The sequence below is a fragment of the Pararge aegeria genome, chromosome 20, assembly GCF_905163445.1.
Source record: "Pararge aegeria chromosome 20, ilParAegt1.1, whole genome shotgun sequence".
In the NCBI taxonomy this organism is placed as follows: domain Eukaryota; kingdom Metazoa; phylum Arthropoda; class Insecta; order Lepidoptera; family Nymphalidae; genus Pararge; species Pararge aegeria.
The window spans coordinates 731,032-744,481 of NC_053199.1; the positions used below are offsets into that span (position 1 = coordinate 731,032).

Below are 13,450 nucleotides of genomic sequence, written 5' to 3' on the forward strand. Positions count from 1 at the left end.
AGTCATCGTGTGGTGATTATAAACTCAATATAGAATGTTACGTTTTACCTCAAATTACAAATTCTTTGCCTTCTTGTAATATAGATATACAGTGCATAAAACTTCCGCCTAATATACAACTAGCCGATCCTTCTTTCCACATTTCGTCACCCATAGACATCTTGGTGGGTGCAGATGTGTTTTGGGACGTTATATGTTCCAACTTGATAGATTTAGGTAAGCAACGTCCTAAGTTGCAACAAACAAAACTCGGTTGGCTTGTTTCAGGCACTTTTAATAAATACAGAAATACAAATACTTCTCCTACTACGTGCTTATTTTCTCAAAATAATGAGGCCTTATTAACACGATTTTGGGAATTAGAATCAATTAATCCTAAATATAGCTTATCATTAGAAGAGCAAGCCTGTGAGAAGAGCTTCGCAGAGAACACTTGGCGCGATAATGACGGTCGATTTATCGTAACTATACCTTTAAAGGAGTCCCCAGATGTACTCGGCGATTCTTTTCAAAGTGCAAAAAACCGCTTCTTAGCGCTTGAGCGTAGGTTTCAACGCAACCCTATCTTAAAAAAGCGGTATTTAGACTTTATGACTGAATACGAATACTTAGGTCATATGAGTGACACATCAAAAACTTTAGAACCTAGTAACAAACCTCAAAACCGTTCATACTACTTATTTCACCATGGCATAGTTCGTGAGTCTTCTACTACCACGAAATTAAGGGTGGTCTTCAATGGTTCAAGCCCTTCGTCAAATAACGGTAAAACCTTTAATTCCATTCAGATGGTTGGTCCAGTCGTCCAAGACGATTTAATTTCTATTTTGTTGCGCTTCCGACAGCATAAATACGTAGTGTCGGGAGACATCGAAAAAATGTACAGAGCTATTCTTGTAGAACCCTCTCAACGCTCACTACAGCAAATCTTATTTAGATTTAATCCTAGTGAGAAAATAAGAACATTTACGCTTAACACGGTTACTTACGGTACAGCATCTGCACCGTACCTAGCCACCAAATGCCTAGTTTCGTTGGCAGAACAATGTTTTGATCCTGACGCAAAAATCGCTATTACTCGGGATTTCTATGTAGACGATTTTCTTAGCGGTGGGGATTCCATACAGTCAGTAATTCAACTATGTAAAAATGTTACCAACACCTTACAGTCAGCGCAATTTAGGTTACGTAAATGGCAGTCAAATAATACTGAAATATTAAATTCTTTACCTGGTGAAAATTTACTTGAACATATTAAAATAGATAAAACTTTAAATCTAGACAATTCACCCAGTAAAACACTTGGTCTCCATTGGGATTGCAATACAGATAATTTATTATTTACAATTATTAACCTAGACTCCAACTCAAAAAAAATGACAAAACGTAAAATATTATCTCTTATAAGTAAAATTTTTGATCCCCTTGGACTTTTAGGACCTTGTATTGTGCAAGCAAAAATTTTAATGCAAAAACTATGGGTTAAAAAATACAGTTGGGATGAAGAAGTTTCAAAAGAAACGCAAAAGTCTTTTTTAAATTTTACATCTTCCCTTACTTCTCTCAAGTCACTTCGCATTCCACGGTGGGTTTGTACTAATAACATGTTGTTATTAGAATTGCACACCTTTTCAGATGCTTCAGAGCGCGCTTACGGCGCGTGTGTCTATGTAAGAGTGGTTGACACTAATAGCAAAGTACAAGTTCGTCTTTTAACTTCTAAAAATAAAGTGGCACCTTTAAAGCCTACCACAATCCCTAGGTTAGAGCTTTGTGGTTCGCTCCTTGCCACCAGGCTCCATGCAAAAGTGATATCATCGTTATCAATTAAAATAAATAATTCCTACTTTTGGACCGATTCTACTATCGTGTTGGCATGGCTTAAAATTCAATCGAATCAATTAAAAATGTTTGTTCGGACTCGAGTGGGTGAGATACAAGACAGCACTGCCGGTCACAGATGGTGCTACGTTCCATCTAAAGAGAACCCTGCAGATCTAGTTTCTCGAGGGGTCATAGCTGACAGCATTAATTCTCGTACTTTATGGTGGTCTGGTCCAGATTTTCTAAAGTCTAAGAATATAGAATTTCCGATCATACCAAACACACACTCAGATACACATTCAGAAATCATCTTACATACTACTACACAAAATGATAGCACAAACTTACCAACAAACATACTACATAATTTCATAAATAGCAAATCAAATTATACATACTTAATAAGATCATTTGCATATATACAAAGATTTATTTACAATTGTAGAAATCCTAAAAATAAACATATTAAATCTTTATCTACAACAGAGTTACAAAATTCTGAAAATTACTTATTACAATTCGTTCAACAAATAATGTTTGCTGATGAATACATATTATTAAAAGCAAACAGGCCTCTCCCTAAAAATAGTAGGTTAAACTCATTATCACCCTTTATGGACTCAAATAAATTAATAAGAGTTGGTGGTCGTCTTAAAAATTCTTGTTATACATTTGACGTAAAACACCCAATCCTACTATGCAGCAAACATAATTTGACACAAATCATTTTTCAAAAAGAACACATAAGACTTATGCATGCCGGACCTCAGTTACTTTTGTCTCATGTGAGACAAAAATATTGGCCACTGGGGGGGAGGAACCTTGCCAGACGCGTCGTGCATGGTTGTGTACGTTGCTTTAGGTTCAAAGCTAAGCCGTTTCAACCCGTTATGGGTGACTTACCCAAAGATAGAACTAAATTAGAATTTCCTTTTTTACACACTGGTGTTGATTATGCTGGGCCAGTGTTGATAGCCAACCGTAAGGGCAGGGGTGCTAAATTAACAAAAGCTTATATTTGCATTTTTGTTTGTTTTGCAGTAAAAGCATTGCACCTGGAGCTGCTCACGGATCTTACAAAGGAGGCATTCCTTGCAGCGTTCCTGAGATTTATTAGTCGACACGGAAAGCCAATTTCGGTGACGTCAGATAATTCGACGACATTCATAGGAGCTAGTAACGATCTTACATCATTTTTTAGTCAATGCTCAGAAAACATTAAAAATGAATTAAGTAATAGGGGTATTGAATTTAAAACCATTCCCCATTACACACCTCATTTTGGTGGTCTTTGGGAAGCGGCGGTTAAGTCTGTGAAACATCACCTTAGACGTATTCTAACACTCACAAACTTAACCTACGAAGAGATGTCAACTTGTTTGATTCAAATAGAGGCTATCCTTAATTCTAGACCTCTCACTCCTCTGTCCTCGGATCCTTCAGATCTTACATGCCTTACACCCGCTCACTTCCTTATAGGGCGTTCACTGTTGACAGTTCCCCGTCCTCCGGTCAGCGACGCTAATATCAATCGCTTGGACCGCTACGAGAGGATCGAGAAACTAAAACAGCATTTTTGGACAAGATTCTCAACTGAATACATTTCTCTCCTCCAGCAACGCTCCAAGTGGCGGTCTTCTTCAAGTTCTCTCCAGCTCGGCTCTATGGTTCTCGTGAAGGAGAAGAACCAACCACCACTTCTGTGGCAGCTGGGCAGAGTCGTCAAGCTGCATCCAGGCAAGGATGGTGTCAACCGGGTTGCCGACATCAAGACCAGGAAGGGCATCATTCAGAGGGCCTTCAATAACATCTGCCCCCTTCCAATCTCTTCATAAAGTTGAATGTCTTCAACGTTCCCCGGGCAGTATGTTCGATGCCCACTAGTATGCATCGAAACCGGTCCGCGGGTCGCGGGCTCCGCGGGGGGCGACCCGCGTGCTCGAGTTACGTGGCCCACGCCATCATTCACGCATTGGCGGTCTCAGTGCATTTACTAAACTTTGTAACAAAATAAATCCTAGTAAACCAGCAATAAGTTTAATTTCAATGCATAAACATCAATACAGTCCAAATTATATATACACACAACAAGTACTAAGATGACTAATGAATATTTTTATGAATAATGTATTCATAAATACTTATTTTATACAGATAAACACCTAGACATTGAAAAACATGAATGTTCATCATATCAACATTTTTCAGTGGTGGGAATCGAACCCACGGCCTTTGAAATAGGTTCGCTGTCCTGCCTGTGCCAGTTGGCCATCGTGGTAGGTGGTAACTCTAGAGCAAACCAATAAAATTCAGAAATCATTAATTCCAAAATCAAATGTCCCCAGTCAGTGATCGAATCTGATACCTCAAACTTATGAGACCACTGAGCTTACCACTGCGCCAGTGAGATTGGACAATAATTTAAAAGCTAGTGACACGAACTTTCTTGAATATTAATGTTTTAAAGATTGGGATTTTGTTTGCGAAATTATATGAAAGAACGCTTACGTTACCTGAGTGCAAAGATACGAAGTAAAAAAAGCCAAATTATTTCCACACTTCGCAGGGTATGCGAAGGAAATGTCCTGCAAAATGCCGCCCTGTGTTAAGCCTAGTGTGTATTTTATTACACTGCAAGCCCTTGACTGCAATCTCACCTGGTGGTAAGTTATGATGCAGTCTAAGATGGTAGCGGGCTAATTGGTATGGCAGTTATGTTTAACACACTCCCCTGATCAGTTTCTACGCGAAATCATACCGGAACGCTACATCACATAGCGGTACGTCTTTGCCGGTAGGGTGGTATTTAGCCGATCTAGAGAAAATTTTAAAATGATAAATTCCCGGAAATCGAACCCAACTTAAAACCGCAGCGATCACCGCTACGCAAGCGAGATCAGCACTGCTTGTTATTACACCGGCAACCACGTGCTTCAGACCGGAACACAGAAAGAAGTATGGCGGTAGTACTTCCCCGGACGAGCTCTGCTACTACTGAAAATGTGTGCAATAAATTTTATCTATCTTTTAATCTATCTCCCATTACTTGAGTGAAACATACGAAAAGTAAAATTGCGTGTACGCGTCGCTTAGCAACAAACGTTTAAAATTACAAAAGTTTCCATTTTCCGTAGCGGCGTGGTAATTATGTAGATTATTCCCTCATCAGGCAAATAAGGTGGAATTCGGAGCTTGCGGTGATAAACTCGAACACCTGCGAGGCGATTTATAGCGCGGCGTACAGCGGGCATGCATTACTTGACTTTACCATTACCATCAGTTTAGTAGCTAGCAGGTAAAGACTGGCACGCAATCATAAAACTATTAAAGATTAACGTTGAATACCATATTATTTTCAGACGAACTATATGACGCAGTGGTGAGCGGTGTTGTCTTATAAATGGAGGTCCCAAGTTGGATACCCGGCCGGGGCAATTTGGGAACTTATAATTTCTGGATTTCACTGATCTGATCACGTTGGCCTTTAGTTTTGCCTATGGCGATTTAACGTTATATAGATTAGACATGTGAAAATGAAAAATGCAAATAAAAAAGTTTATTGAACATCAGCATTACAAATTGTTTGTTATATACATTAGGTAGGTATTGTTTTTAGTAACCGAGAGGTATACAATTGGTTCCCCAGGCGTCTAACAAAGCCAACAAGAGGGGCATGTAGTGATGGTTTTCAGTTTGGGTATACCCCCTTTAGAGGGGGGAGTCCCACATAACCTCCGTCCTGCCGAAGGGTTGGAGGCAGCAATAAAGATTTTTCACCACGCCAAAAAAAAAAGGTATTGTTATTAGACACAACATAATTAATCGCTAGCCATGCGGGAAGGTTAGCCCGCTACCACCATACACTACAACATAACTTAAACCCCTGTGAGATTGGCTAACTTGTAGTGGAATTACGGAAAAAAATAACGGGTGGAAGCAACTTCGTGTTTGCTTTATTTACCGTGTTAAGATTATTTTCTGTTATGATATTATTTAGATATACAAAATAATATTAATTAATATGTTAATATGATTAGAGGATAATGTTTGATGGGTTATTTCTGGTTCTCAATATCGTGTAAAGTCTACGAAACCACACTTAGCCAGCGTATGGTTTGATTAGAATAGAATAGAATTTTATTGCTCACTGTTTACACATAGAAAGGCAGTTGACAAGGCCTATAGAAGTATTTAAAACATCAACCCTCAGCCGGGCGTACAATTATATTATTAAATAAGTATAAAAAAATAAATAAAAAAATTCTAAGTATAATCACAATGTAAAATCATATTCGTGTTGATATGATAATCTCTTATTTTAAATGGCTAGTTAATTAGATCACTTCGTTGGCGAAATGAGAATTGGTAGACTTCACTGACTCAAGCAAGCACACCGTTAAGGCATTTGATATGTAATTGATGTAATTAAAAACACACATAACTCTGAAAAGTGAGAGGAGTTTGAACTCGGCCCACCAAAAGAGAGTCATTGAGTCCGGAAAGAGAGATGAACAGGCATCATCTTTTATAGGAAATACGGTTTTAGAGCGTAACGCATACGCTTCTTTAGCGGCTATTATCACAAGTTAATAATATTAACGATATTGCCCAGAGGTAATCACCGCCGTAGTCCCAGTGGTTAGGACTTAGGACTTCAACTTCACTTTAGGGCTGCTGCTGAGTTCGAACCCCAGCACACACCTCTACTTTTTCTAAATTCGTGTTTTAAGCAATTAAAATATCACTCGCTTCAACGTTGAAAGAAAACCGGAATCGACCTCAGAATTTCGTACTCCGCAGCTTTAATTTTAGCAGCAACAAGATTAACACAAGACCAGCGAAGTTATAGTTTACTTTTTGCACTTATTCCCCTTGTAACTCTAGTCCTCTGGTCAGTAAATCTTAATAAGAGCCTCTGGGCTTGAAGTTGTACGACTGATGCATGATTGTCAACCATTCAAAATTAATTTATATCAGCTAGGCCTAATATAAGCAATTTTGGAAATTTAAGTCTATCCTTTTGTAGTGACTCTACCACCGGTTCGGAAGGCATATTCTACCGAGAATAAGCCAGCAAGAAACTCAGCAGTTTCTCATTTCTAACATCAACTATTTACATTTTAACTTTCATTTTTCTATCTTGTGAGAGATGAAAGTGGAGCCGGATGCTTCCAATCAATCTTTTCATTAAGAAATTCATCAATTCTATAGAAATAAATATGTTTCAATTAAACAAATGCATTTGTAGGTCCAAAACTACCTTAGGAACACTTAGGAATCATATTTTAAAAGCGTATACTCAATCCCACAAATGACTTCTGTACCTTTCGCAGACTATATGCAGATGACAATAATTTATGACCATTTTTTGTTAGTCGACTGTTTATATCCACTTTTTGTTTGTATAGACTAATACTTGGTCTTACAAAACGTCTTAGTTGTCTTACATGATTGATCTTTAAAATTCTAAACATAAAACAAAAAAAGTATAAAATTATTAAATGGTTACGTCTATAATAAATTGGTTACGTCATGTTATCAGTTATAAACGTTGTTTGGGAAGAGCGAGACCTCCAAATACAAGTTTTTTGGAACTTAAATGGAGGTCTTAGCCTATTGTTATGAAATGAAATTGAGATAACAATTTAAAAAAAAAAAAGATTTAGTTTTTTTTTGATTTTCTATATATTATTATAATTACGACTGTCGTACTACTTTCGCACGTGAACAGGTTGCTTTAATCGCCAAGTAAATGAGTGGCGCGCCGGTTAATCGTAGCTGTGACGCTTTGTCTGAACTGACAGAACAATGTGGGGCGTCCCATTCACGGGCAGTCTTGTGAAGCGTGTCGTGTAATTTATGGCGGCCTTAGTGCGAGTTGATGCGACTTCTTGACTTTAGGGTCGGTTCTTGGGGATTAATGCCTCGACCGATTTAACTGGTCTTGTGCAACTGAACATTTTTACGTAATCTCTTCACGAGTGCAAGTTTCAACCGAATGTTTTTACGTAAGTCGCGACCTTTTGACTTTTAATGATACAACTTGTTCTTAACTATGCAATTTTCTAGAAAGCTTAATCTCAAGGCAGCACGGCTACGTTGGTTAAGTGGTAGCCACAGCCGAAGCCACCAGACCAGAACTAAGAAAATTCTGAAAGTTTTCATTTCCAAATTGGTCCTACTGGGGTTCGAACTCTAAACCAAAATTCAAAATTCAAAATTCACAAATGTTTTAACAAGCACCTATGAAGCGTTCATACAATGTAGTCTAGTCAACAAGTGCCTTTCGGACCAACTTTTTTCAGCAGTCTCCGAAAATTGTGATCAAGGTTTCATTCGATGAACCACTCCAAACGCACCCTAGTCTAATTAAAGCCCACAAAGAACATACTTAGCTTAGGTTTTTTTTTCCATGTTACTTTCTGTTGCGTACTGACGGAACTGAACTCGCGTCTGAACTTTTTAGCGAAAAGGCTGCCCATCACATCTGCATATTAAATGTATTACTATTGAAAGATTTTCGTTGTATATGGCGTACAATAAAGTGTATTTCCCGTCAGACCTATAAAAAGTATCATAAACGTTGCCCAATGTACATCTATGCCATTACAATTCCTCCATTACCTAATTCTCTAATGCAAGCAGAACAATTTAGATTTGTCCAGCTCGCGGCAGCTTTGTGCGCATGAATTATTAAAGTGCACCAACGTCCTGAGCTCTTAGTGAATTACACAGCTTCACTAAAACATTCAACTAAACTCCTGTGTGGTCGCGAATTAGTGGCTACGCTGTAACGTTAAATACACCTAATTCCGTGGAAATATACCATTCTGGCGACTATTTGATCTTCCTAGATTTATCTACATTAATCATCATAAAGCATTGTATAAGTGTAATGAAAATCTGCCAAAAAATATGTTTAAGAGTCAACTCAATAAATGGCTCTTAGAAAAAAATTCTACTCCGATTTTAATGAATATTTAATGTAATTTTTTTATTTTGATTATATAATTGTTTTAATTTGTATTTTCATTGCATTAACCAATCTTTTGATTATAATTCGTTTCCATGAAATATGTTATTTGCACACTATTTAATTTAGTTGAATGTTATGGTATATATATGAAAAATTGTAATATAATCTCTTTTGTACACATTTTCTGGGAAATAATTGATTATTATTATTAATATTATGATCCCCAGCATATTGAAAGCCCACTGCTGAGCCTCCGTTCTCATCGGAGAGAGGATTTTAAATCATAGACCCACCACGCTGCTTTTGATATGGTGGGTTGTAACAATTATTATCACATGTTAATAACAATAACCAAAACCAACGTCTTAACGGACTATCCAAAATATGAATCAACCACCGAAATATAGAAAACCCCTGAATCCCCCCCTTGTTCAAATCGGGGAATCGAATCCAAGATCTCATAATCCGTAATCGTGCTTACCACTGGACTAACGAGGTAGTAAATCTCTTTTATCTCTCAATACAAATATTCTCCTTCCAAGTAAAACGCCCCTCTGTGTAGGTATTCGATTTATTATCCACTAATAGTTATATCGTTGACGCAGAAATTCTCATTTCCCGCGATTCAAAGAAGATACAATAGTGTTTTTCAAGCTTCTGAAAAAAAAGGAGGAAGTGCTCAAGTCAACTGTTATTTGTGTATATTTGCTACGCGATTACTCCGCCAATTAAAAACCGATTTTGATGATTCTTGTTTCGTTTGATATGTCGTTCCTAAGAGGTAGTCACATTTTAATTTGGGGAGATTTATTGAAGGGATTCTGGAAAATCAACACCTCAAATATTATGGGCCTACCACCTATAGCGATTTAAGCGATTATAGTAAAATATATTTATTTAGTAGGTAAGCAGTTTATGCTCATCACAATAAAGGAGCTCAAGGTGAAGTGCCGGTAGAGTTCTTCAACCATTAACCCCAACTTTTTATAACAACTAAAAAGCAAGGAATAAAATAAACCTAACATTTTATTCCTTGCTTTTTAGTTGTTTACTTTAAATCTTTCTTTGAAATTGGTTCAGTAATTACCGCCGTAAAATACTCTATGTTTGATGAAAATCGGTTCAAGTTGGCCACCAACACTTAATGGCGGATTACATATTTTTCACAAATCCCTTTAATATGGATATGAAATGAATGGTTTGACCTGTAGAATATCATCGTCATATAAACAAATTACCTGAGTGGGCAGGTGATGGGTTACATGGGAGGAGTCCCTTGCCCTGTAGGAGACTGACAGACAAAATGAGAAGGGGTTAAAGCAGCAATCCACCACGCTGGCGCAGTGCGGATTGGTAGACTCCACACACCTTTGAGAACATTATGTAGAACTCTCAGGCATACAGGTTTCTTAACTCACCTTAAAAACGCACATAACTGAGAAAAATTGTAGGTGCGTGCATGGATTCGAACTCGGCCCCACGTAAGTGAAGTCGAGCTCCTGCCCACTGGGCTATCACCGTATCAAAGACTATACATGATAAATCTCAAATCCAAGATGGCCACCACCACAGAATGGCGAACTTTTTAGCTTTTTTTTCTAGCTCACAAGCCTTTCTTTTCCTTTCGTTCTTTTCCTTGCGGCGGCACTTGGACCTCTTGCGAGTGTCACTTCAGTCAAAGTCAAAGTCAAAAATATATTTTTTCAAGTAGGCCCATAGGTGGCACTTTTGATGCGTACATAAGAATTACACGGTACTGAGATGATGGCGATAACCACATTCGTAAACTTAAAACTAAAGCTACGAGGGTTCCAAACGCGTCCTGGTCTAAGAAGAAGCCCACAACAAATTATTGGAAGAGCAACCTGGTTAGAGCAATAATTTACACCCAAGCTTTTTTATCGATAACGTAGTCCTTTATACTATAATAGGACTTTTCTATAAGCATACGTTTAATACAAACTTTTTAACTTTTTAAGAGACAGTCAGCGATTAACCTTAATAGGCTACTGTAATGCATAGCTCAAGCTCAGTGGAACCTCTAATATGGTTTAGCAAATATACAGTTGGAAAGCTTATTAGAAACGATATATGTACTTCTCGGACGTCTAAAAACTGCCCCAGCCAAGTACCAGGGCTCGAACGTTAAAGAGGAGTGGATTATGAATAACCGACCTTCCCGTTAAACAGTAGGAAGAGTATAATCACGGGTAGCTAGCCAGATAGCTACCCGTCGCCTCCTGGAGTAGGTAACCTGAAAAAGAAAACTACAACGCTAATTTTCAGTAGCGACCCCAAAGTGCCCATCTTAGTGGATACTTATTTTCCTACCTACTGTACAGTAATCAACCTGCGCCCATAGGCTCGCTTTAAAACGGAAATTTAGTGAACAAGCGCCGAGCGTGTCGCACTGTTAGTGAATTACAGCGGTTCACTAAATTATTTGGACTATTCCCTCTTCAAGCCCAGAATGGCGATTTGGAACATAGCGTTACGAGTTTCCGCTCTTTAGGGGAATTAGATGCTAAATGTGCGCAAGTTTAGTCAATTGCTCTATTATTGCACTTCCATTTGACCGCACTTTTTGGAGAATCCAAATATGCTAAAATAGTTTTTAAATCTTTAAACTGAAGTCTGAGGGGTGATCCTTGCATTGCATATAAGAAAAGAAAAAGAAAGAACGGTCGAAAGCATACGAACTAAGAAGCGTCACGCTCCGTTCAACAGAAGACAGGTATGGATAGAACTAAATTAAACAATGGCATGATATACAGTAACAAATAATCGCGAAAATATTGTCTTTATCTAGTGATATACGATTCAAGTATTATAAAAAAAATATATATATATTTATGTTTTAATTTAGATTGATATTTATTTTCAATTAATAAAACTGCGAAATCGAGTAATCCCTCAAAACAGGTAAAACGCCGAATACTAAATTATGACGTCACGTCTATATAAACATCATTTTGTACCGCTTCAACTTGGAAAATCTCTGCGTATCTTTATAATTTTTTTTTTATTTTTACCTTTCAGTTGCTAAGTTTTCTGTTATCAATACGAAATCAATAATCTTTAACTATGAAACAAAAACATAATAGAGTTTTAATTTGCCTATGACGTCACGAGTACGGCCTCATGGCCGTACCGTTGTCGCTGGTACGTAAATGCTGTAGGAGAGACTGCTTTGTTACGCGTTACGGCAAAAATATAATTTGTTCCTGCGCCTGCAAACATTTTAGAGAGTTTAAATAACAAAAAACTTAATTTTTACAATAACAAAAATAAGATATATCTATAAGAGTAATGAAACAGGTACAATTTGTTATTGCTGCCTACGCAAAAATATCTTAACAACAGACCTGAAACCTTCTGTGGTCGGTTGAGAGACAAGGGTTGTTAGAGGACGTCAAATCTGTTGGTGTTGTACTTCCAAGCTTTAAACCCAATACTGCAGTCCAAGCAGACGAAGTCGCGGGCAGAAGCTAGAACGTTTGTCTAACTAAATAGACTAACACATTGACAATCCGAGCGATCGAACGTATAGCAACCCTATTTGCGTCGGGAGTAACGGAATGAGAGTAATAGAAATACCGCAAAGCAAATTTCAACTTGGGGTTTAATGTCGCGCGAAAATTGTACGCATTTCATATAAAAGTTGTTACAATGGGGATTTGAGAGACGCGGTCTGCTGCAGTGTTTATGATAATTCTCGTAACGAGCGAAAAATGTGTACGCTCATCTTTAGACGATTATGAGTGAATACAGTTTTATTGTCAACATTTATTAGTGTGAAAGTATCCTCAGCTCTGTGGGAATCTTTGTGTCTATTGAAATGTTAAACATTTTATTGCGGTTTTAAAACTATAATTTGTGGTCTATGCTGTAAAAGCTATATAGCAATAAAAGAAGATTCAATTTTATATATCCGTGTTTAAGCGTTGATAGCCTAGTAGATAAGGCTTCGGCTTGACTTTCGGTGGGACCGAGTTTGATTCTCGGGATGAACCTGTAACTTTCCGGGATATGTGCGTTTTTTTATTTGACAATTAAAATATCACTAGATTTTACGGTTAAGAAAAACATGGTTAGGAAACCAGCATGCCAGAGAGTTGAGTACAAAATGTTATAATATGCTACTTCAAAGCAGAAACTATGATGCTTTATAAATTAAAACGTAGATTATTTGATTGGTTAGTTATTATAAAATTGTTTTTACAGTGTAAATGAATATTTTGACATCTAAATGAAAGATTAATATTGACATTTAATTATATTAAACGAGACAGTAACTTTGACATTACTTTATTTTGACAGCTTTATTTGGGATTAGTGTAATTTTTATTTTTTATTTGTAATATTACATGCTGGTTGATATCTTTATTATTCATAAACCAAGACCTTATGTAACCAATTTGTCTGCAAAAATAGACTTGATTGATTGATTGATCGATTGGGTGCACGTCTCTGTTAGAAGAAGAAGAAGAAGAAGAAGAAATACTTTATTGCACACAAACATCAGAATATACATAAAATATAGAATAAACAACAACAAGAATTGTAGGCATGCAAAGGCGGCCTTATTGCTGCAAGCAATCTCTTACAGGCAACCTCTGACAGAAGGAAAAGCTGCAAGAGAGCGGGATA

The 13,450-nt window shown here is 37.3% G+C and overlaps 1 protein-coding gene across 1 annotated transcript; it reads left to right on the top strand.

Moving 5' to 3' along the window:
- The first annotated feature begins 1,368 nt into the window (after positions 1–1,368).
- LOC120632850 lies at positions 1,369–3,754 on the top strand. Its single transcript, XM_039902888.1, has one exon. The coding sequence runs from the start codon at positions 1,377–1,379 to the stop codon at positions 3,657–3,659; it is 2,283 nt and encodes a 760-aa protein (XP_039758822.1). The 5' UTR covers positions 1,369–1,376; the 3' UTR covers positions 3,660–3,754.
- The last annotated feature ends 9,696 nt before the right edge of the window (positions 3,755–13,450 follow it).